This window comes from Mobula hypostoma, chromosome 1 (genome assembly GCF_963921235.1).
Source record: "Mobula hypostoma chromosome 1, sMobHyp1.1, whole genome shotgun sequence".
Classification (NCBI taxonomy): domain Eukaryota; kingdom Metazoa; phylum Chordata; class Chondrichthyes; order Myliobatiformes; family Myliobatidae; genus Mobula; species Mobula hypostoma.
The window spans coordinates 49,079,192-49,105,232 of record NC_086097.1 but is presented as its reverse complement, the minus strand read 5'-3'; the positions used below and the strand labels follow the sequence as shown (position 1 = coordinate 49,105,232).

Here is a 26,041-nt window from a genome sequence, read left to right as displayed (position 1 = left end):
ACTAACAGCTTTCACACAGACATAAAGAATAACATCTATCCCAATTGGTTAGCAAATGAATACAAATCCCGTTATCACTAACTGCTATAGAGAACCACTGTCTCAGCAGTTAACAGTACAGAGAAGCCATTTTATTCCCCTTAGCAGTAACATAAAAGAAGAAACCCTTACATACCTATTATTTAGTGCAAATTATTATAAATTGCACATTGCAGATTCAGATGGAGACATAAAGATTTTTACTCCTCATGTATGTGAAGGATGTAAGAAATAAAGTCAAGTCAATTCAGTGATATCTTTCCTAATAACAGAGTAACTAAAGCTGCACATGCTGTTCCAAGTGGCCTCACCAATGTTTTGTACAAATGCAGCCACTCTTAAACTTCTCCAGGTGTGGCAACATCTGTAAATCTCTTATGCACTTAACTGGTGCTGGCACATCCAACTTGTAATGCAGTGACAGCACAGTAACACAGTGATTTAACTCTGACTTGAAATAAGCACCCCAGAAGGACAGCTACACTTGGATGCAAGCTACAAACAGCCCACCCTCTGAACTGCCGAGAACCACCTAATCCAACTGTGGAGCAATCCACATAGGACTCAATTGTCAATCTAGAATTCAAGCAGGTCCCCAAGAAGAACATACAGACCTGCATCAATGGCCCTCGTCTAGTAGCACCCAAGTCCACAGTGATGAAGTAATTTGGGAGGTTTTGTCAACTCCAGCCTGAGAAAGTGATTTAGATCCACTCCAATTTGCCTACTGGAGTAAAGGTCCATAGCAGATGCCATGTGATTGGCTCTTCACTTAACCCTGGCACATCTGGACAGCAAAGATGCATACATCAAGATGTTCTTTGTCAACTGCAGCTCAGCATTTAATACCATTAGCCCCTCAAAACTAGTCAATAAGTTCCTAGACCTTAGCCTCAGTACCTCCTTGTGCAACTGGATCCTTGATTTCCTCTCTTGTAGACCCTAATCATTTTGGATTGGCAACAACATCTCCAAAATCTCCACCAGCACAGGTGCACCACAAGGCTGTGTCTTAGCCGCCTGTTCTACTCTCTTTACTGCACGGCTCAGCACAGCTCTAATGCCGTAGTCACGTTTGCTGATGAAGCACTGTCGTAAGCCAAATTAAAGGTGGCGACGAATCAGCATATAGAGGGAGATTGAAAATCTAGCTGAGTGGTGCCATAGCAACAACTACTTACTCAATGTCAGCAAGTCCAGGGAGCTGATTATTGCTTCAGGAGCAGGAAACCTCTGGTCCTTGAGCCAGTCCTCATCGGAGGATCGGAGGTGGGGAAGGTCAGCAAACCTCAAAATATTATTAATTTGGAGGACTGTCCTGGGCCCAACAAGTAAGTGCAGTTACAAAGAAAGCAAGGCAATGCCTCTACTTCCTTAGGAGTTTGTGAAGGTGTGGCATGGCATCTAACACTTCGACAAAGCTCTATAGTTGTGTAGTGGAGAGTATATCGACTGGCTGCATCACAGTCTGGTGTGAAAACACCAAACCCTGGCGTCAAAATGGAAAATCCTACAAAAAGGAGTGGATACGGCTCAGTCCATCAAAGATAAACACCTCCCCACCATTGAGCACAACTGCGTGAAATGCTGTCGTAGGAAAGCAGCATCCATCACCAGGGATGCCCCCAGCAATCAGGACATGCTCTCTTCTCACTGCTGCCATCAGGAAGAAGGTACAGGAGCCTCAGAACTCAAACCACCAGGTTCAGGAACAGTTGTTACCCCTCACCCATTTGGCTCTTGAACCAAAGGGGATAACGCCACTCAGCTTCACTTGAAATGTTCCCACAACCAATGGGCTCACTTTCAAGGACTCTTCATCTCATGTTCTTGATAGTTATTCCTTTTTTTATTATTATTATTTCTTTCTTTTTGTATTTGCACAGATTTTTGCTTTTTCTACACTGGTTGAATACCAAAGTTGGTGTGGTCTTTGATTGATTCTGTAATGGTTATTATTCTATGGATATATTGAGTACGTCTGCATGAAAATGAATCTCAGGGTTGTATATGGTGACATATATGTACTTTGATAATAAATTTATTTTGAACTTTGGATAACCTTAGTGGAGGCAAGTGACTATTGACCCTGAAGAGCTGTATAAGATGGATAAATTTTAGCCTGATCCCTTTTTGCACATTCTAAGCCTTGCCCAATAAAGGTAATTATCCATTGGTCTCATTAAACACATTGGAGGTGGACCCCAGGTTATGCTAGTAATGCTAGTGTTCTGTTGCACTACCTAAACAGTTTGCAAATCGGAAATGCAGCCATGATATGAATCCCCAGACTGCAGATGATGCCTACAGCCCTGGAGGAGCCAGACATATCGCTGGGCTCCAAACCATTTGTTCACAAGCTGTACGTAAGCTGGGGTGGACCTGCATTTATCTGCCCTCTTACATTCAAATGTTAACAGATGTGCTGTCTGTGTCTCCCCAGTGATTCTCAGTACCGCAGCACTTATCCCTCGTCTTGTTTCCCTTTCCCAAATGACACTTCTCTGGAATGAATTCCTTTTGTCACATTCTTGCTGTTGTGACCATTGATACCTTCCTGCAGCACTGTCTGTACTTCCTACTTCACTCTCAGTTACTCAGCCAAGTTTTCTGTCAGCTTCAAACTTCTCAACTGTGGCTCCTAAATTATGTCTAACTGATTGGTGTATGGCATGTGGAGTAAGGGGCCAAGAACTCCACTGCAAATGTCTTGCAGTCACAAAAACCCCCATCAACTTCTGTCCTTAATTTTCTGACATTGATTTTAAATCCAGCCTTTTGTTTCCTTCTGATCCCACAAATGTTTACTTTTCCAATCTGCAGTATCTTCTCTACTACCTTTCCTATATCCATGTACACAAAATCAAAAGCACTGCTTTAAGATTGGTATTTTATTGCAGAATGGAGGTTACTCTATATCAGTAGCCTACCATTATTTTAGATCCAACTCTGGTGCAACATTGTGAGGAACCATTGATAACAACACTTACTAGACAACTCATCAACTGTGTGGCTTACTGATGTACTTGTTTTCCACCCCGTTACAGCACTTTCTTTGCAACGTTCCTGAATCTATTGGTCAGCACCTTTGTGGTTTTCCTTATCTTTGTGGCAAGCACTCTTGTCACTGTTGGTTTCAACATGTGGTGCGATGCAATTACAGAAAATGGAAGAATGCCCAACAGGTATGTAATTTTAGGAAATTGCCACTGTTCTTTGAATTTAATATGAAAACCAGCCACCATTTAATTACTAGAGGTACTTGCATACAAAATACAAGAAATAGTGAAGATATTTAGTACCAAAACTGTCTTTCAAACTAGTAACTACTTGCATGACTGGTTGAACTTTGTAAATGACCACAGTGTTTTTGTCTACAGTTGTGAGGAATTGCAGGATATTGATCTGGAACTACATTTGGATAATTCTTCTTTCTACAAGCAATTTTCAATTATCCAGGTAAATCTTTGGAAATGTTTCATTTTTAGACACAGTGAGAGGCATAATTACCAAATTAGATCCAGTGTAAGTGACACAGCCAGCATCAGACAATTTGTAATCTAATTTCTTTCTTTGGCATTTTAAGGTAAATTATGCTGACATAAATATTTCAGTAAAGATCAATTAGCTTGATAACTCAAACATGAGGAATTCGGCAGACGCTGGAAATTCAAGCAGCACACATCAAAGTTGCTGGTGAACGCAGCAGGCCAGGCAGCATCTCTAGGAAGAGGTACTGTCGACGTTTCGGGCCGAGACCGTTCGTCAGGACTAACTGAAGGAAGAGCTAGTAAGAGATTTGAAAGTGGGAGGAGGAGGGGGAGATACTGAAGGAAGAGCTAGTAAGAGATTTGAAAGTGGGAGGGGGAGGGGGGTAGTTGGCTGGGGTGATATACTGCGTACGGTGCTCCTAATGTGGCCTTCTATATGTTGGCGCGACCTGATGCAGACTGGGAGATCGTTTTGCTGAACACCTACGCTCTGTCCGCCAGAGAAAGCAGGATCTCCCAGTGACCACACATTTTAATTCCACATCCCATTCCCATTCTGATATGTATATCCACGGCCTCCTCTACTGTAAAGATGAAGCCACACTCAGGTTGGAGGAACAACACCTTATATTCTGAGTGTGTAGCCTCCAACCTGATGGCACGAACATTGACTTCTCAAACTTCCACTAATGCCCCACCTCCTCCTCGTACCCCATCCATTATTTATTTATATACACACATTCTTTCTCTCTTTCTCCTTTTTCTCTCTCTGTCCCTCTGACTATACCCCTTGCCCATCCTCTGGGGCTTTCCCCCTCCTCCCCCTTTTCCTTCTCCCTGGGCCTCCTGTCCCATGATCCTCTCATGTCCCCTTTGCCAATCAACTGTCCAGCTCTTGGCTCCATCCCCCCCGCCTCCTGTCTTCTATCATTTTGGATTTCCCCCTCCCCCTCCCATTTTCAAATCTCTTACTAGCTCTTCCTTCAGTTAGTCCTGACGAAGGGTCTCAGCCCGAAACGTTGACTGTACCTCTTCCTAGAGATGCTGCCTGGCCTGCTGCATTCACCAGCAACCTTGATGTGTGTAGCTTGATAACTGCCCATTTCAAAATGTAATTAGTTGTAAGCTCCTAAAGTTAGCTCTTGAACTCCAAGTTTGTTGCTAGGAGACATTCTATTGTAGGCCATTTATCAGAGATATCTTGTAGTCTTATATAATTTAATTCCTTTGCTTTTTCTAATCATGTCCTTATAATATTTGCAGTGTTTTATACATTAGATGTAATGTCAGTTAGTTTCAATAAACTTGAGTTCTGAGTTCTGCTGCTCTCTTGAGTCTTGGCTATTTTACCCAATCTAAAGAGGTTCTACCCAAACATAGTCTGACAGGTACAAAGGAAGATTATCTCCTGTGGTTACAGAGAGAAGAGGAATCTGAAAAGAAGGAAGGCTATTTTAAAATAGAGTTATTCCTGGACTGAGAGTTAACATATGTCACAAAGCAGAGGACTTATGGGATACTGGCTTTCCAGCTGTGATCAGTGACAGCACAGCACAGATGTTAGTTGAGTGACCTTACTCTGAATTGGCATTCTCACTTAGTTAAACCTAGGATCAAGAACCAATATCAACATCTAAAGTATTCCTCAAGGAGAGTGAGATATTTTTTAGCAACAATTTAATGTCTACCATCTGTTTTCATGTACCTGCTATATACCATCTATATAATCCACATCTCATAACTCCTCTGTTCTGCTAACTTCATTTGTAACAGCTTTTTGCAGGTGGCCTGTTCTCCAGCTAAGCATTATCAAACTCCATAGCTAACAGAAACAATTCAGCAAAGTTATAGTATGTGCATCTATTATTTGAAAAATATGTGAGAAGGTTTTGCTGGAACCTGAATAGAATTTCTGGTGTAGGTTTCAAACATAAATGATGGAGAAAGTTCATATCTCCAAATAACAACTGAACAAATTACAGATTCATTTCAGCTAAACTGAAGATCTAATTCTAGGCATTCTAGTTCTTGGACAAGATCCAATAACTACAGAGATTGCCACCATATTGAGAGAAGAGTCTGGCATCTTTATGCTATCCTAAAAGATAGCCTGTTATCAGAAGGAGTTGTCAAAGTTTTAAACCTCTAATAAATGACCTACAATGGAATGTCTCTGAGACATGTAAGACTGTAAGAAATGTTACAAACCATGATGAAGTACCATTAACTATAAGTATCCTACTGGTTACCACTGCTAATTATGTTACACAGCTTTCTTGACTCTTAATTGTAACTTTCACTAAAATATAATTAGCTCTAACTTGGATCCTGAATCAGATAACAAATTGGTTCCTGTTGTATAAGTTGATGGGACCTGTCTGCAGTTTGCCTGTAAATTTCTAAGGTCCTTGTCATCGGTTTTCACATGAAGGTAGTTGTGATGGAGAACTTATCGGCATTTGCTAAAGTTCATACTGAAGTTCCTCAGGAAACTTCAAGTGCTCCAAGGAGCAAGTAGGTTACCAAATTTCTTGGTTTAATCTATTTTTTTTTGTGATAAAACTATCTTTTCCTTACATTTGCTCTCATCCCTGTTGGGCACGGGAAGTATAGTATTTCTTTCTACCAGCCCATCAGCCTTTACATACAATGCATCACTCTGCAGTTTCCGCTACCTGCAATGAAACTCGACAATCAGACATATCTTCGTTTCCCTTTCCTTTCAGCATTTCAAAGAGACTGTTCCATGCGTCTCAAGACTACCATTCCATCTGTAACCAGCCATTCACCTTCAAATAATATTTTATTATGCAAGCACAGGTGAGGCAACACCTATCCTTGTGCTACTTCCCTTCCTACCCTCTCTGTAACTTTAATCTAAGTTAGTTTCTCTCATTGATTGGGACTCCCATACTGTTAGGGGTCTAGATAATTTAGAGTTTGTAAAATGTGTTCAAGAAAGTTTTCTAAATCAATATATAGAGGGACCAACTAGAGGGGATGCAATATTGGATCTCCTGTTAGGAAACGAGTTAGGACAAGTGACAGAAGTCTGTGTAGGGGAGCACTTTGGTTCCAGTGATCATAACACCATTAGTTTCAACTTGATCATGGACAAGGATAGATCTGGTCCTAGGGTTGAGGTTCTGAACTGGAAGAAGGCCAAATTTGAAGAAATGAGAAAGGATCTAAAAAGCATGGATTGGGACAGGTTGTTCTCTGGCAAAGATGTGATCAGTAGGTGGGAAGCCTTCAAAGGAGAAATTTTGAGAGTGCAGAATTTGTATGTTCCTGTCAGGATTAAAGGCAAAGAGAATAGGAATAAGGAACCTTGGTTCTCAAGGGATACTGCAACTCTGATAAAGAAGAAGAGGGAGTTGTATGACATGTATAGGAAAAATGGACACCAGAGGGAAGGAAAGGCGTCGTCTAGTTCAGGAGGAGGTGAGGGCAGTAGTGGAGGAGATGAGAGCCTGCAGGGCAGTGGGAATGAACCAACAGGGAGCTTGGACAAGATGGGAGAATGCAGTTGAGAGGAAAGTGACCTGGGCTGATCTTTGGAAAGCCGAACCGCACCGCATCCAATTTCTCATCCAGGCAGTGTACGATGTGCTTCCAAGCCCATCAAACCTGCACACATGGGGCAAGGCAGAGTCATCTGCGTGCCCACTGTGCTCCAAGAGAGGAACCCTGGAGCACATCCTCAGCGGCTGTGCAAGGGCACTTGGTGAGGGACGGTAACAGGTGGAGGCATGATCAGGTCCTGAAGACCATCGCTGAAGCCGTCAGCACAGGAGTTGAGTGGGCGAAGTGGTCCCGACCCTCCAAGCAGACCATTGCCTTTGTCAGAGCTGGGGAGCAGCCAATACCTGCCAAAAGAATATCTGCAGGCATTCTGACCTCTGCAAGGGACTGGCAGCTGTTGGTGGACCTCGAAGGGCAGCTGAAGTTCCCCAACCATATCGCAGCCACCACCCCGCGACCAGACATTGTCCTAGTGTCTGAGTCGACTAAGCAAGTGGTGCTGCTGGAGCTGACAGTCCCATGGGAAGATAGCTTGGAGGAGGCCTTTGAAAGGAAGCTCTCCAAGTACGCAGGACTGGTCAGCAACTGTCAGCAGGCGGATGGAGAGCGAGGTGTCTCCCAGTGGAGGTTGGTTGTAGGGGATTCGTAGCCCGTTCTTTAGTTAGAGCCTTCAGCATTTTGGGCATCGAGGGAGAGAGGAAGAGGAGAGCCATCCGCAGTACCACCGATGCAGCAGAGAGGGCCTCAAGATGGCTGTGGCTCAAAAGAGGGGAGCCATGGAGTCATAAGTAGCTAGCCATCTGGACACAAGCTGGGTCTGATCAGCCCCGGCTGGGTCACCTGGCGGAGGTTGTATGATATTGAAAGACCCGAAACACCCGATGATTCCAGCAACATCACTGAAGATGTGTCGAGAAGCATCAAATAGATGTATGTACACAGCGGAAGCAGGGAGTAAATAAGGTGCTTGAGGAGTATAAGAAGTGCAAGAAAATACTTAAAGAAATCAGGAGGGCTAAAAGAAGACATGAGGTTGCCTTGGCAGTCAAAGTGAAGGATAATCCAAAGAGCTTTTACAGGTATATTAAGAGCAAAAGGATTGTAAGGGATAAAATTGGTCCTCTTGAAGATCAGAGTGGTCGGCTATGTGCGGAACCAAAGGAAATGGGGGAGATCTTAAATAGGTTTTTTGCGTCTGTATTTACTAAGGAAAACTGGCATGAAGTCTATGGAATTAAGGGAAACAAGTAGTGAGATCATGGAAATTGTACAGATCAAAAAGGAGGAGGTCCTTGCTGTCTTGAGGAAAATTAAAGTGGATAAATCCCCGGGACCTGACAGGGTGTTCCCTCGGACCTTGAAGGAGACTAGTGTTGAAATTGCGGGGGCCCTGGCAGAAATATTTAAAATGTCGCAGTTTACAGGTGAGGTGCCGGAGGATTGGAGAGTGGCTCATGTTGTTCCGTTGTTTAAAAAAGGATCGAAAAGTAATCTGGGAAATTATAGGCCAGTAAGTTTAACGTCGGTAGTAGGTAAGTTATTGGAGGGAGTACTAAGAGACAGAATCTACAAGCATTAGGATAGACAGGGACTTATTAGGGAGAGTCAACATGGCTTTGTGCGTGGTAGGTCATGTTTGACCAATCTATTGGAGTTTTTCGAGGAGGTTACCAGGAAAGTGGATGAAGGGAAGGCAGTGGATATTGTCTACATGGACTTCAGTAAGGCCTGAAACATCGACTGTGCTTCTTCCTATAGATGCTGCCTGGCCTGCTGCGTTCCACCGGCATTTTGTGTGTGTTGCTTACCTTTCTTATTCCTCAGTTCTACACGTAAAGCCTCACTAGACGGGCTCTCTGGTCTCTGTCTGAGCACTGTTGTGTCATTTTCTCCGACTAGTAATGCCACCGCTCCTCCCTTAATCCCTCCTGCTCTATCACATCGAAAACAATGGAATCCTGGAACACTGAGCTGCCAGTCCGGCCCCTTCTGCAACCGAGTCTCACTAATGGCTAATAGTAATAATAGATTTTGAATAAAAGTCTGGAAGTGGGAAGCTTGCCCTGACACTATTACTTGAAATTACTGAAAGATATGAAACGTCAAAAGGTTTTTTTGTACTGCTTTCATTAAATGGTGGTATAACATGTAACCTTTTTCATCTTATTGTGACTAACATAATACAACATTATTTGTGAAGAATGTCATCTTTTTCATAGAAGAATTGGTTGGTCTTTGCATGAATAAATTTCATAATTCTAGCATTTAACCTCTCACTTTTTAATTAAGGCAAAAAAAATCCAATTAATGCTCCTTTATACTTTGTTGATGAATGGGAAATCAGTTTGGAATTTAAAGAAAGCTAATGTGATAGGCAGCTGGGTAGACAAAAAGCCTTGGGTGCAAAGATGTCAGTTCCTTAATTGATGTCTGATATAAAATAAGTCACTGTTTATATGAACAGCCAGGTGGTTAATAACAATGAGCTTTTACTATAAAACAACTGTCATTTCGGTTTTATGCACAAAGTGGGTAAAGCAGTAAAATCAAACAGATGGTTAAGGCTCAACTTTCCTTTCACAAAGATATACATGACACCTGAACAGAGTCAAGGTCATTCTTTATATCTTAATAAATCACATGTAAAGTTCAAAAACACTGGTTTTGTCCATGAAAGTAATTCCTTCTATGTCCTTTCACATTTCTATAGTTACAATGATGAGATGCAAATAATTAAGAAGGCGAGATTAAAAATATATTGTGGAAGTTGTGAATTGTTTCTGACAGTTTGGGGCTAGCAACTAGTTTGATAACGTGTTGGGAAAGAAAAATCTTTATTTAAAAACCTACAGTTTTAATAACTTTAAAAAATTTGCACAATTACAATTTATTTTGTAAACAGTTAATGTAAACTTAAACACAAGAGATTCTGCGGATGCTGGAAATCCAGAGCAACACATGAAATGCTGGAAGAACTCAGCAGGTCAGGCAGCATCAATGGAAATGAATAAACAGTTGATGTTTCTGGCCGAACCCCTTTTAGGACTGGGAAGAAAGAGGGAAAATGCTAGAATAAAAAGATGGGAGGAGGGAAAGGAGGTGATAGATGAGGCGAAGTGGATGGGAAAGTGGCTGGAGAAGAAGGAATCTGATAGGAGAGGAGAATGGACCATGGGAGAAAGGGAAGAAGGAGAGGCACCAGGGGAAGGTGATCGGCAAGTGAGGAAAAGAGGTAAGAGGCCAGTGGAGAAATAGAAGAGGGAAGGAGGAGGGAAAAGAATTATGGGAAGGAGAAATTGATGTTCGTGCCATCAGGTTAGAGATTACCTTGACGGAATATGAAATGTTGCTCCTCCACCCTGAGAGTGGCCTCATTGTGGCAAAATGTAAACTTATGTTGTTGGGCAACTTATAGTCAGGAAATTCTTCAGAGTCTTTTTTTATGAGTTATTCTTCTGAAAGTGCAGCAGGAATCCTATTTTTCCATGCAAACTAAATTTCCATCAGACATCCAATAAAATATCAACGAATATGACCAGTTTGTGGAATTTCCTGGTAAATGAATAATTAAAATTAAATTTACATTGCATTATAGTATTTTTAACTTTGGGTGATACTGCAGGCAATGTCAGTTGTCTGTTGTACACCAGCTTTAATTTCCAGAGAATAATCAGATTCAGATTAATTTATTTATGACATGTACATCGAAACATACAGTGAAATACATCATTTACTTTGATGTCCAGCACAACATAAGGATATGGGGCCACCTGCAATTGCTGCCACACATTCCGGCACCATAAGTTATAGGAGCAGAATTGGGCCATTCAGCCCATCGAGTGTGCTCTGCTATCCCATCATTACACCAACATACCATGCCCATAGTGTTCAGCAGAACAACACAAACAACAACAAAAACACTTATTGCCCATCCCTAGTTGCCCTTGAGAAGGTGATGATGAGCTGCCTTCTTGAACCGCTGCTGTCCCTGAGGTGTAGGTATACCCACAGTGCTGTTAGGGAGGGAATTCCATGATTTTCACCTAACAACAATGAAGGAACACCGATATGTTTCCAAGTCAGGATGGTGAGTGACTTGGAGGGGAATATCCAAGTGGTGGTGGTCCCAGGTATCTGCTGTTTTCGTCCTTCTAGATGGTAGTGGTTGTGGATTTGGAAGGTGCTGCCTTAGGAACTTTGGTGCATTGTTGCAGTGCATCTTATAGATGGTACATACTGCTGCAACTATTCGTCGATGGTGGAGGGATTGGGTGCTTGTAGAAGGGGTACCAGTCAAGTGGGCTGCCTTGTTCTGGATGGTGTCGAGCTTCTTGAGTGTTGTTGGAACTGCACTCATCCAGGCGAGTGGTGAATATTCCATTACACTCCTGACCTGAACCTTGTAGATGGTGGACAGGCTTTGGGGAATCAGGAGGTGAGTTACACGCTGCAGGATTCCTAGTCTTGACCTATTCTGGTAGCCACGGTGTTTATATGGCTAATTAAACAAGCCCCTTTCCTCCTTTCCACTCACACACATACTGACAGACCACGTTATTGCACAAAGTTAGAAATGCCTCTATATTTTTGAAAAAATGTGTAGAAGTGGGAGTAAGGTTAAGTCAATTAATCTTTCTACTGCCCTTGCAGTGTATCTGTACATAGATATGCAGGGAGTTCAACACCTTCTCAAAAATTACCCGAGGCAGAAACTTTCTTCAGGGTTTTTTAATGAGATCTTACTTGTGAAAGGACAGAAAGTTAAGTTAAGTACATATTAAATTCAATACAGAATTAAGACAGAATATACTAATACTTTCAATTATTTGCACCATCAGTGTTAACCATGGTAATACATTTATGCAGTACTCTATAATTATTCTGTGTAAACAGTATCAGTGACGTAGGTGCAATTCCCACCGCTGCCTGTAAGGAGTTTGTATGTTCTCCCCATGACCATGTGGCTTTCCTCTGGGTGCTCTGGTTTCCTCCCACAGTACAAAGATCTGCCAGTTATTAGGTAAATTGGTCATTGTAAATTGTCCTGTGATTAGGGTTGGATTAAATCGGGAGATTGCTGGGCATTGTGGCTCCAAGGGCCAGAAGGGCCTATTCTGTGCTGTATCTCAATAAATAAATAAATAAAATCTTGATAATAGTAAACGATAAATGTAATACTTCCTTTAAAGTATATCTATTAAACATCTATAAATATTACCAAAAACATATGACTCACAGATACTGCTGTTTGAAGGACAAATAAAGAATGGACAGACATAAATGTCTTCTCACCATGTGCTTCAAATTGAAACAAAACTTATCTGCAAGGGAATGATTTAAAAAAAAACAACTTACCTATGGGAAGTGATGTTTATACAAAACAAACTATGCCTCTGGAAGCCAGAACACTGTCCAGCTGGCATCCATAGGATGTCAAACTTAAATACTGAGACTAAAAGTTAAGTGATCACTTCACTAAGCCTTTGGTAAAAGGCTGGTCTTGAAAACAATCTTACTGCACAGTCTTTAAGCATTCTCATTTTGAATATACCAGCCTTGATGATGATACTGGTGAAGATCAGCAAGAAGTGCTGGGCCAGGGAGCAGTGAGGAGAGGGTGAGCTTAGCGCCTTCTTCTGGCATAATCAGCCAGAGTGAGATCTGTAGGAACGTAGTTCCATTGGTTCTTGAGTTAATTCCCTGATACATTTTATCCTATTATGCTTCTGCACTTGTTTTATTAAATATATAACCAGACACAACTTTGCTGTTGGTAAAGAACATGATATTTCTGTGTGTGTTGCTCTTCGGTATCATCTCTGTTATCTCAACTGCTAGAACACCAGCACTGTGTTGAAGCCTTGGTATGTTGAGATCTAGTTTGGGAGCAAGCTTTGCCTTGCCCAGGATGAATCCAACTTCACTATATCCAGCAATGCCTGTGACCTTTAGATGTGCAACAGTAGCAGTAGCTTTACCTGATGCGTCACAGAAGGTGCAGGCCACTTTCTCTTGGGCTGTAGACAGTGGACTTGTTTAAGTTTTTGGAATTTTCAAGGTTATAAGATCCTGAAGGGAGGAACATCACTTCTGGCACTGCTCACGTTTCTCCTTAGGGAGTGTGACATCTCACCAATAGGAGTCCGGAGTGAACCTTGTTAACATGAAGTGCCCCTGGGTACTGACTGGAGCAGCCAATCTAAGAGGGTCAAATAGGCTGTTGGTAATCAATAGCAGAACCACGACACGTGAAGGGTCTTTTGGTATTAGTGATCTAGAAAGTAAGGGTGTTGATAATGAGGTCCATCTAAGGTCCAGACTGCACTGCATAGGAGGGAGGTTCTGTCCATTATCAAGATCGGTAGACCTTTGGCTAGATCTTCAGATGGAAAATGTTGCATGATCTCAGCACTGTTGGATGCCATCATATGCAGTCTGGGATTAGGCTGACAACATGTCTTGCGCTGCTTTCAGCACATAGACTGCTTCTTGTGCACTAGAAAATGATTTAAGAACATCCACAACATAGAAATGTCTTTCCATGTACTTATGTGCTTCAGTCCTGTATTCCTTCTCTTCCTGGATAGCTGTCCTCTTAAAGGCCATAGATTGCCACAGCTGGTGAGCGACAGTTACCAAATACATGAACTCCCATGCGGTACTCCAGAATCTCATTGTCCATTTGGTGGTCATGAAATCACATGAATCTGAGATGGTCTCGATGGTCCTTTCTCACTAGGAAGCTGTGGTACATTTGTTCGATGCCTGCCATCACTGTGACAGACTCAGTTCTGAAATGCACGAGGACTCTGAGAGACTGTTATTGAGGCCTGGACCCCACAAGAGCACATTGCTTAGTGATACGCCTTTGAACTGCGCACTTGAACCACAAACAATTTGTATTTGTGCACATTTCTACGCCTTTGAACTGCGCACTTGAATCACAGACAATTTGTATTTGTGCAGATTTCTGGGGTTACCAAAGTTGGGCAAATATCAGCTTTCTTTGCTGGGATCTGGTTGAGGCACTAGTTCAGTATGATTAGTCCTGAAGAGTTTCTCCATGAACTCCATGTAATGAGCTGATCTTTCAGTTCTGGTTTGCTTCTCAATATGTGACTAAGGGACATGAGTCACCTAAGGGCCTGCTCTCTGTTTAGTAGGAATTGTAATGGAGAGCAGAAAGGAAGAAGAGCTGCCCAACTTTTGACTCGTCTGTGGTTTGCTTACCTACAATCTTCTCCTTCATACAGATTCTATTCTCACAGGATCTGAAATCATTTGGGCACCCACTCTCCAGTTCGTTAGTCTTAAATGTGCCAACAGTTGGCTGACGAGCACCATCGAGGCGGACTTCACCCACTGTGACCAAACCCAAGTCCAGTTATTGGGCATAAGGTACACTGTGCTGAACATTGTGCTGTTCATGTACCGTGTGCGCATGGATGGTGTCTCTGCCAAGCAATAGGAGAATCTCAGCACAAGAGTCAAGTAGGTTCGATCTTGTTGGGTGTAGCCTTAAGATGTGAATGGCTGCATGCAGCTTCATGAGTTGGAATTTCGTCCCTGTTGTTGGGAACATGGTCACACTCAATGAGGGTTGGCAAGAGTAAGCAGACCTTCGCTCTTACTGAACCTGTAACAAATCCACTGATTCTTCTTCCAGCAGCTTCTGATGTCTTTAGATGTTTGAACATGTCTTTAGAGTATACAGGGAGACAGAACTTTGAGTACTGAATATGTCAAAGACACATTACTCTGATCATCTGATATCACATATGCCTTTATTATTTTGCTCAGGATGTCCTTTCAGGTAGATGTTGACCAGACATGTTTTTGAGCAGGATTTTCCTTGGAAGACTTTCCCGCATACTTCCATGCATGAGGAAGTAGCGATATCTGATGGATGCTCAGCTGGCTTCCCAGCATGCTCTGCTGCCCTACTTCAGTTTGTTAACCATGATAGGGGTTCTGGGTTCCAGTGCTTTTGCTGGAGACCTCTCTTTGAATGACATGTTACTAGAAGTTGAGGGCATAAAACTGGAGTCACTTCCCACTTCTGCATAGCAGCAGACAAATTCCACAAAGCATGAAAATGGTGGATAGGGGGCATAATGCTTCGTTTTATACTTGAACCCTTCACTTAGTCACTGTACTTGGATAGTGCTCAGTAGTTTCTCCACTATAGGGTTTATTCCTCTTGCTGTGTCCTAGAAACACAGCCCTAGTAGGTAACCCTCGTTTTTTTTGTGGCTGCAGTTCCAGAAGCTTCCACGGTTCTTTGTGTGAGAGCTTTGGTAAGTTATCAAGTCTGCTGAAGAATGATTCTTTGATGGCCTCCGGAGAGGCTTAGCATTTGTCCAGCCTCTGGCATAGAATTTATAAACTATTAGTTGGATTATTAATGTGCACTGCTCTTAACTCTTCTTGCGTGAAGCAGTAACTCACCACCAAACCACTTACAGAGAAGGACTATCTCTTCATTAGATTTGAGACTTAGTCCTTCCACGGCTTTGTGAAAGCTTAACTTCTGGAACAGATAACTGGCAGACTAGTTGTCGAGCACTTTTAGTCCAGCCTTGACTTAGCCTCGATGAACCAGATACCAAACCATATCAACTGCAGTACCTGAATGACAGCATTGAGGAGACTGGTTTGCCAAATGTTTGTCCTGGTGTGGATGGAAGTTCAGTCTGTCCATGTTTATGCAAATAGGATTGGCATCTGTAGCAACTCTTGAATGAGGTCTTTGCTGTGGTGGGACATCAGAGGGGTTATTGTGGTTGTTTGCTGCTGTAGACCTTTACTGTCAATACCTGGACTACATGAAAGTGGTGTGGACCCCTTCTCTTACAGAGCTGCAGCACTGTCATTTTTATAGTGAAAATGGATTTGGACATATTCTTCAGTAAGCTGTATTGACTTTTGTGACAGCAAAGCATTACTGATTCTGGTTATAGACTCACCACTGTCGTAAGTCAGCTGCTGCTTCATACTCCTTTGCCGCTGCTGAGGCAGCCTCAGCTCTTCCTTGAGTGCACTGAATGTAGCCTCTACATGTGCTCTCCCCATGTCTACATCTGCTTTCTCCCTGTCTATATCAGCTTTCTCCATTTATATCTCAACTTTGCGCTTAGCATAATCTGCTCTCATTCTTGCCGCTCCAGATCTGGCGTGGGTTCGTGCTGCAGCAATGCTAGTATGCTAGTCAAGCATTTGTTCCAGTGTCACAAAGACAAGGTAGATGCACATTCTGACTTCACTTCCAGATCTTTGCAATTAGCCTCGCTCAGGTTTAAAGTGGGCATTATTGTCCGCAGCGTTTGGACGTGTCTCCAGTGTCTGGGTGCTGCCTTTAAAGATTAGTTATCTGACTCTACTGTCCTCGCAGTCTGTCTCTACACAGCTGTGCAGCAAGGTAAACACCGTTCCAAAAATCAGCCGAGGTGGAAGCTTTCTTCAGGGTTTTCACTTGTCAAACTGCAGAAGGTTAAGTAAAGTAAATATTAAAGTTATTACAGCATTATGAAGCATCTGAATATGCTAATACTGCTGATTATTCTCGTAATTGGTGCTAAGAAGGTAATACACATACAAAATACTCCATAACTATGCCATGTAAGCAAGAGAAAACTCGTGGCGCAATGATATCTTAATAACAATAAATGTAATACTTCCTTCAAAATATACCTTCTAATTGTTTACCAATATTACCAAATACTTAAGGCTCACAGATATTGTTATTTCAAGTTCAAACAAACTGTGGATGGAGATGAATGTTTTCCCACTGTGTGCTTCAAATCAAATCAAAACTCAGGCGTGCAGGAAGTTGTACAAAAAACAGTTTACTTCTAGGAAGTGATATTCATACAAGATAAACTGTGCCTCTAGAGACCAGAACAATCTGTCAACCCATTCCACCAAAACTAAAATGATCCGGCTTGATCTTGTACCTCCTCTGTTTTCTTACCTGGTGCTTACATTCCATGATTACCTTAGTGTTCAAAACACCAATTCTCAGCTGTGAATATCCTCAGTCACTGAAATTCTCTTATGTGGAGAATTTATAAGGTTTCAAAGATTGGACAGTCTTTCTTTGTTAAGAAAATTTAATGTTTTATAATTACTGACTCACAAGCTGTACGAGGAGAGCAGGCGGATCACTTGTATGCTGATGGAAATTGTTGTCTAGCAGATTTATATTAAAAGCCTGTTTCAGAAGTTGTAGTTTTTACATGAAATGATCATTTGTGAATTTTTTTGAATATTGCATAAGTATAACTTGCTTAATTATTATCTTGATTTCATTAAGATTATTTATTGGCCACAATGTGAACTTAAACCTACTGTTTTATAGAACATCATATATTGTATGGGCCATGAGATTTATAACCATGGCCCATACAATATATAGAAATCATGTAATCATAAGTTGTTATTAATGGTGTAAAGAAGCAACCTGCTTATTCTATTGAAAAGTAAAGATAATCACAAGCTCTGAAGTTGGTGATTTTCAAGCCTTGACTAATGCCTTTGAATTTCATCTGCAGTTTGGCCTATGGGCTGGGTGGGTTGCTTGGACGGCAATTACCATTCTTGCATTCCTGAAGGTGTATGACAACTATAAGCAGGAAGATCTCCTCGACAGCCTGGTCCACGAGAAGGAGTTGCTGCTGGCGAGGTCATCCAGGAGAGCAGCAGAGGAAATTGAGAAAAATGCCTTGATTTAAATCCAGCTACTGTACATGCCATAGAATGTGAGATTTGGCCAACATGTTCAAACACAATAATGCTGCATGTCTTTTTGTAAAGGTAAAAGTGCTGAAAAATTACTGTAAAGCAGGATACTCACTCTCTAGCCTTATCTTCCAACTAAATAGTAGGTAACCTAATCACAAATGTGTCTTTCAGTAGATGCTTCTTTCAGTGCCTGATAAACCTTTGTCTCTAAAAGATGACGATTTACTAAAATGTCACAACATGAAATGTAACAGATGCTATATTGGTAACTCATTGTTAATATTTGTACACCAAAACACTAGATATTAATCAGAATAATTTATCCTGCTTTACAGTATCAAGCTACTGTATATAGCATACACTGAATCTTCAGAATGAACATAAAAAAATTAAAACCATGTGGAAAATCTTTCAGCTCATTCGGTACATTTCATAACATTGCAAACGCTATAAAGTGTTCTGAAAACAAATGAACAAATTGATAAATTGTGTCCATTCTCCTCAAGGAAGCTCAACATGCCACAGTTGCTTAAAGCCAAATTGATACACCTGAATATTCTTTCTAGCAGCAGAATACATTGTCTTTGCACTTGAAAAGCTCATCTGCAGTGTTTAGAAAATGATTATGGTTGTTTCTTACGGAACAGCTGCTATCTCGCACTACTGAATTTGTACCTAAGTCAACAGCTTCTCTATAGCTAATAAAATGAAAAACAGCAATTTGAGGGTTAGTAGTATAAAGTGACAGACTTTATTGTGCCATATGTTGCTCATAAAAATCTTTTGTTACTAATGTTAATTCCTTACCATGATTACAGTGTACAATGCTCAGAAAATGTGTAAAATTATTAAATTAATCCATGCACTTGCTTACACCTGTGCTGTTGTTTCGGTCTCCCCTTGTGAAAATAAACACAAACAATTATTTCTGCTGCACCTTAAAAACTACTCTCTAACTGCATCAGTCAGGATATGGGTGACCATACACCATTTATGTTTCTTGTACCTTCACAGGATGGAAGAAATGACACATCTGCCATATGGGAACCACAAGGGCAAACCTGTAATCTATGTTTGCCTGATGTGGTTCCTCAAAGTGTCAGTATATTATACCACTCAACCATTTTCTGGAAAAATAAATCTACTTAATTTCCCTTCAGACATGTGATCTGGAACTTAATGATAGTCTTTGTTAGAACCTAGGATATATTGTTCCAGGCCAAATTGTAGTATCCAAGATAAGTGATTAATTAGTGTTGATCTTTGAAAATTGTCAGTCAATTGTGAAAGACAACCAATCTGGTTGACATAGTTGAGTAGAATGAAGAGAATGCTTTATCCTTTAATGAGAAGCAAGCAGAAGCTTAATATGCTTTTTGCATTTGAATTGCGTCAGGCACATTTCTTCTGCATTGTAATTGGAGAATTGGTTGTTAACATTTGAAATATTGCATAAAAATACCCTCAGTCATAAACTTGATTCTGGGAGGCTATTATTTATAGCTCATATTATCCACAAGTAGGAATTTTTGAATTGTACAAATATTAATCCTACAAACTTTGGAGATAATGATTTGAAGTATTGTGTGAACTGCTGAAGTGTCAGTCACCTGGCCTTCGGCAAGATAGTGTCATAACAACAATTCAATCTCAAGCCTTTGTCAGCTTCGGGGCAAGACATGCAACTACAGATCAACATCCAGATGGCACTCATAATGGCAGTGTAATTGATTACCACTCTCAACTGCAATGTAATGAGATGCTTTGATGCATCAATGCAAGCTATATTTCTCCTCTGCCATGCAGTGAGAGGTTTAGTTTAACACTTATGTTCAACAACTAGAAAGATGTCACTGTATTATATGTGAGAGATTATGAATTATATACCACTTTTTGTTCATATCCATGCCAGTAGTATCCACTGTTGTGAGAACAAAAACAAAGACTTAATAATCTGAGAAAATTTGAGATTAAGACAGAGTCAATAATAAGAATACAGATATAGTGCACATCAGATAAAATGCCGCAGATTTAGGACGGAATCCTAAAGAAAGTTTGGCCCACCTATATCACAAATCTGTAATGAACAATTTTAGTGAATGTATTTAAATGACTTCTAACTGGTTGAATTTTTTTTTAAAAACTGACAAATAAGTAAGGACATAGTATTAGAGATATAACTTTTCTTTTAATTTCTTTAATTTTTCCTTTTAATTTTAGTACATTCTTCAAAACCTATCCTATTTGCCATGTGCCCATCACCCCTTCTGCACCTTGAACCTTTGAATGACTAAATTTGTATAGACATGAGATGTTACTTTATATTTAAGACACTATATAAAGGCAGCTAGGTACCACAATAATGCATTTGATTTTCTCTGTAGAAATAGAAATCCAGTAAAGATTGGCCAGAAACATACTGGACTTCACACTCAGTTTTTTTATAAGTGTTTCTGAGTTACAAAATTGCTCCAAAAGCTTAAGGATAAAAATAACAAGTACATAATCTAACATGAAATTATTTTATTGCAGTCTCATAAAAACCTTTCATAAATGGTGCACATATATTAACCAGCAGATCAGAGTTATATTTAGCTATTCTGGTCATTAAATGGAAGAATTTATATAGAGCAGTGTTTACAAGGACTATATATCCACATCCTTTAATTTCTCCATTCAATGTAAAATCCTAATAAAACCAGGGTGATGCATTGGTTGAACATTCAGATAAGGCTTAAAATAATGCAGGCCTTTTTAGGTTATATAGAAAAAAAGATTGAATGCACTTTTACCTCTTGCTTTAAGATAAGCTGGTGCCAGTCAGAAAATTACTACTGTCTTTAAGGTATACAGGACAGGTCCATTAATCACTAACTAGTCAAAAGCCGTACAACTAAGAACAAACAGGGCTCCCCATCATTTTCAAAAGATCAATCATTGCCTTAAAATCAAAAAGAGAACAATTCATAATCCTTTAAGAAATTGCACCATAGGATACGAGACAAGAATCAGTGGCTGGCTCAAAATCAGCCTGTGAGATGTGTCAGGCTAAATAATGACACTACCTGTGGGTTAGAAGGTCTAAGTTTCAAACAATTCATTTTCCTGATATAGAAATTCTGAAGGAATAAGCTATGGCGATAGATACTTCCATACACCCATATTATTTTTAAAGACATCAATGTTGCAAAGTACTGTTCTGACAGTGGTGGTGTGCTGCACAATCTCTTTTAAAGGAATGTCATCCAAAACAGGCTCACATCATTATTAATATTTTATAATTACAATCATGGACTAGAAGTTAATTACTATTTATTGTAGTCATGGAATATTACTCAATTAGTATTTAGCATTTCATATGTTATAATCATCTCTTCTCATATTTCTTTATGACGCAGTAGAACATTCAACCTGCACAGGACATCTTCAAACTTTCACTGCTGCAGTCAGAGTCCCACTTGCTTCAAAAGGGCAACAATCATACTAGTGCCCAAGAAGAGCAGAATGAGCTGCCTCAATGATTATTGCCCAGTAGCACTCACATCTACTGTGATGAAGTGCTTTGAGAGGTTGGTCATAGATAGAATCAACTGCCTAAGCAAGGACCTATTGTGGTAATAGGCAAATAGAGTGGGTCCAGGTCCTTGCTTAGGCAGGAGTTGATTCTAGCCATGACCAGCTTCTAAAGCACTTTATCACAGTCAATATGAATGCCACCGGGTGATAGTCATTGGGATTATATCTGTTGTCATCACCAAAGGTCTATGGTGGATGCAATCTCACTTGGTCTCCACTTGGCCTTTATCACCTGGACGATAGCAATACTTATGTCAGTCTGCTGTTTATTAACTGCAGCTCATCATTCAACACAATAATACTCTCAGTTCTATTCAAAAACCTCCAAAACCTGGGCCTTTGCAACAGGATCCTTGATTTCCTCAATGGAGACCAATATTTGTGTGGATCAGAAATAACATCTCCTCCTCACTGACAATCAACACTGACACACCTCAAGGATGTATGCTTTTCCACTGGTCTACTCTCTCTACACACATGACAACATGGCTAAGCACTGCTCAAACACCACCTATAAAATTGCCAACAACGCAACCATTGTTAGCAGAATTTCAGATGGTGTCGAGTCATACAGGAGCCAGATAGATCAGCTGGTTGAGTAGTGTCACAGCAACAACCTTGCCCTCACTGTAAGTAAACCCAAGGAATTTATTGTGGACTTCAGGAAGAGAAAGTCAAGGAAACAGCTACCAGCCTTCATCAAGGGATCAGAAATGGAAGGGGTGAGCAGATTTAAGTTCCTGAATGTCATAGAGGGAGTACAAAGAAGGTTCACCAGATTGATTCCTGGGATGGCAGGACTTTCATATGAAGAAAGACTGGATGAACTAGGCTTGTACTCGTTGGAATCTAGAAGATTGAGGGGGGATCTGATTGAAACGTATAAAATCCAAAAGGGATCGGACAGGCTAGATGCAGGAAGATTGTTCCCGATGTTGGGGAAGTCCAGAACGAGGGGTCACAGTTTGAGGATAAAGGGGAAGCCTTTTAGGACTGAGATTAGGAAAAACTTCTTCACACAGAGAGTGGTGAATCTGTGGAATTGTCTGCCACAGGAAACAGTTGAGGCCAGTTCATTGGCTATGTTTAAGAGGGAGTTAGATTTGGCCCTGGTGGCTACGGGGATCAGGGGGTATGGAGGGAAGGCTGGGGCGGGGTTCTGAGTTGGATGATCAGCCATGATCATAATAAATGGTGGTGCAGGCTCGAAGGGCCGAATGGCCTACTCCTGCACCTATTTTCTATGTTTCTATGTTTCTATCTCTGAGGATCTATCCTGGCGGAACATATTGATGCAATCGCAAAGAAGGCATGACAGCAATTATATTTCATTAGGAGTTTGAGCAGACTTGGTATGTCACCAAAGAAACTCACAGTTCTCTTCAGATGTACGATGGAGTCTTTACTGGTTGCATCACCATCTGGTATGGAGAGGCCACTGCACAGGATTGGAAAAAGCTGGAGAAAGGTGTGAACTCAGCCAGCTCCATCATGGGCACTAGCCTCCACCACATCCAGGACATCTCCAAAGGCAATGCCTGAAAAAGGCAGCATCCATCATTAAGGACCCCTAACACCCAGGCTCTTGTACCTCTTCTCATGCCTACCAGCAAAGAGGACGTACAAGAGCCTGAAGACACACACTCAACTTTACAGCATCAGCTTCTTCCGCTCTGCCACAAAATTTCTGAATGGACAATGAACCATTCATATATATGTGTGTGTGTGTGTGTGTGTGTGTGTATCTTATTGTAATTCATAGTTTTATTACTATGTAGTACAATGTACCGCTGCCGCAAAACAACAAATTTCACGATATATGTCAGTGATATTAAACCTGATTTTGATTCTAATTATATTCTGTGCCAGTTCTCAGAGAAAACCCATCTATAGCATTTATCCATAATTCCCTGTAAATGGTACAGTCTCACATGCTCACTGACTTACCTGATAGCCAATATCCTTTCTCCTGCTAGCCAACTTACTCTTTGGCAGAAGCCGATGAACCTACCAGCATGTTTTTGAGGAGCGGAGGAATCCAGAGCATGTGAGAAAGCCCACACATTCTCAGGAAGAGTGTGCAAACTCCACGTAGCAACGGATGTCAGGATCAGACCTGAGTCATGGGAGACATGCAGCGAGACTGTGGCTTATAACTGAGCAACTGTTTCATATCAACATTGTGTGGGAATCCTCATGGATACCAAATGGTAAACTAGGAACAGCAATCCAAACTTCCATAGAACCCTGGAACATTTACACAAAACTTACACCATATCCACGTGCACACCCAAACTAGGCACATCATAAAAGCACTATAGGTTTCTGCTGATTTCCCTGGGTGAAAATATTTTCCTTATCGCCTCTATTTCTACCAATTACTTTAAATATCTCTAATGTTATCTGGAAACCATCTGTAAAGCAAACGACAAAGGTTGAAATTAACTACAAAAATGGTTTTCTATTGCTGAAAGTGTGATGAGAAGCAGATGGAGCTTTAACTGATGAAGTATAGGAAATGGTTGATTTGTCAAAAATGTCTGGGGTGGAGTGGGGTGGGTACAACATTATTATCCCAAGAATGTACAGTAACAACTGACTTCTTCAATTAACATTCCACAGTTTCATTATGTTGCTGGTGAATTGTGAATTGTTATCAAAATGGTAAAGATGACAGGATGAGGTTGTCATTTACACTCAGTGGCCACTTTATTAGGTTCCTCCTTGACCTAATAAAATGACCACTGTGTGTATGTTTGTGTTCTTCTGCTGTAGCCCAGTCACTTCAAGGCTCAACACGTTGTGCATTCAGAGATGCTCTTTTGTACACCATTGTTGTATCAGTTATTTGAGTTACTGTTGTCTTCCTATCAGTTTAAACCAGTCTGGCCATTCTCCTTCAACCTCTCTCATTGAGAAGGCAATTTTGCCCCCAAAAAATCCCCCCACTGTTTGTTTTATTGTTTTTGCACCATTCCATGTAAACTCTAGAGATTGTTGTGTGTGAAACCCCCAGGAGATCAGGAATTTCTCAGATATGCAAACCACCCCATCTGGCACCAACAATCATTCCATGGTCAAAGTCACTTAGATCACATTTCTTCCCTGCCCTGTTCTGATGTTTGGTCTGAACAACAACAGAACCCCTTGACCATGTCAGCATGCTTTTATGCGTTCAGATGCTGCCACATGATTGGCTGATTATATACTTGCATTACAAGCAGGTGTGCAGATGTATCTAATAAAGTGGCCACTGAATGTAGTTCTCACCTTAAGGCTATCCTCTCCCTTGAGCAGCTTTGTTACAGCACTATCATTCAATTGTACGTCATTCATACATGTGGAAGAAAGTGCTACATTGGGAGAAGGGAATTTTAGATAGTTGAGAAGGACAAGGTATTGAAGATGTACGATGGAGACGGCAAGTCACACAGCTGGAATAGGACTGATGAGTGCCAAATTGTCATTCCTTTGCAATTGAAGTGGCTACGTCATGATAAAATTCAATTAAGGGGTGCAATTTTCAAATGAGAAAAGTGCATGATACAAAGGTGATGAAAACAGTAATAAAAATAGCAGAGGAGAGCAGTTCAAGAAAGATAGTCTACTTAATAAGGGAAACTCTTCTTTTTTCTATAATTGGCCAGATGGTAACACACAGTATTATATCCTACTAAGTTAAATGAGAATACGTCTGCTAAAAATTTCTTGTTTGGATTACCAGTTTATGGGAAAAGATAACAATCATACAATTATCATACAGCTTGTTATACAATAACACCTAAATTTAAATACGGAAATGAAAAACAAGTGATTAGTTAACTTACCATGGTTTCTTCTTTTTCTTTGCAGGCGAGAATTTGATTAATAGCTGAAAGTGAGATCCCAAAAACCTCAATATGGCCTTCCGAGAAGCATAAGCTCCCACGAATTACAATTCTTCCGTAATAAATCCTTCCACACTGCTGGGTGGTTTGAACATGTTTTATTGCAGTCTGGTCATTTTTAAGAGTACACATTACGTTTGATGGATAGTTTAATCATCTCCAATATTTGAAGGGACAACTTGCAATGAAAGTCTCCCGAAATATACATACTAATTCTACAGCTCGAGGCGTTAAAAGTTAACTCTTGTGTGGAACTCAAAGTCTATCAGTATGACTCCACACATCATGTGTTATACGGTTACACAATAAAAACTAAAACCTACTAAATAACCTGTATTAACACTCCCTCACATAAAGGATTGGTCGACTGTTGTGATGCCAGATTTTAACTTTTGTGCATGGCAGGTGTGTTTTTTTAAAATCTGGGTTTCAGGAAACAATATTAGCAGTAGCATGTAATATTGGATCAGCTCAAATTAATTTATGGAATGGATAGATAACCTAATTTACAAGCCATTCTAACTTTGTAATTGCTAGTTAAAGCCATCCATGAGGAGTCTGGGACAATAGTGTATGTCCTTAACAAACCGACAACAATAATATTTGCTCAGTTGCAATCGTGCTCATGGACCTCCATCTGTCCAAGTACACAATTGCGCCTGAATTCCACTTTTGGTCTCACAGGCAGTTTTATGGAAGAAATGTCCAATGTAGGACCGGCAGACCATCTTACTGTTGCTTAAAATAAAATGCATTATCTTATCAGGGTTGATTCTTTACCAA

General features: G+C 40.7%; 1 protein-coding gene across 2 annotated transcripts in view; it reads left to right on the top strand.

The window, feature by feature from the left end:
• Positions 1-25,320, top strand: part of LOC134355039 (transmembrane protein 179-like) — a 34,434-nt gene extending 9,114 nt beyond the window's left edge. Inside the window, exons 2-5 of one of the 2 annotated variants that reach the window (XM_063064834.1) lie at positions 3,087-3,224; positions 3,420-3,498; positions 17,606-17,812; positions 25,224-25,320. In XM_063064834.1, the coding sequence (XP_062920904.1) occupies positions 3,087-3,224; positions 3,420-3,498; positions 17,606-17,785 (397 nt within the window). In that variant the 3' untranslated portion in view covers positions 17,786-17,812; positions 25,224-25,320. Of the gene's footprint in view, positions 1-3,086; positions 3,225-3,419; positions 3,499-17,605; positions 18,737-25,223 lie in introns of those variants that run through there. The other variant, XM_063064757.1, reaches the window with a different exon arrangement.
• Positions 25,321-26,041: the final 721 nt, after the last annotated feature.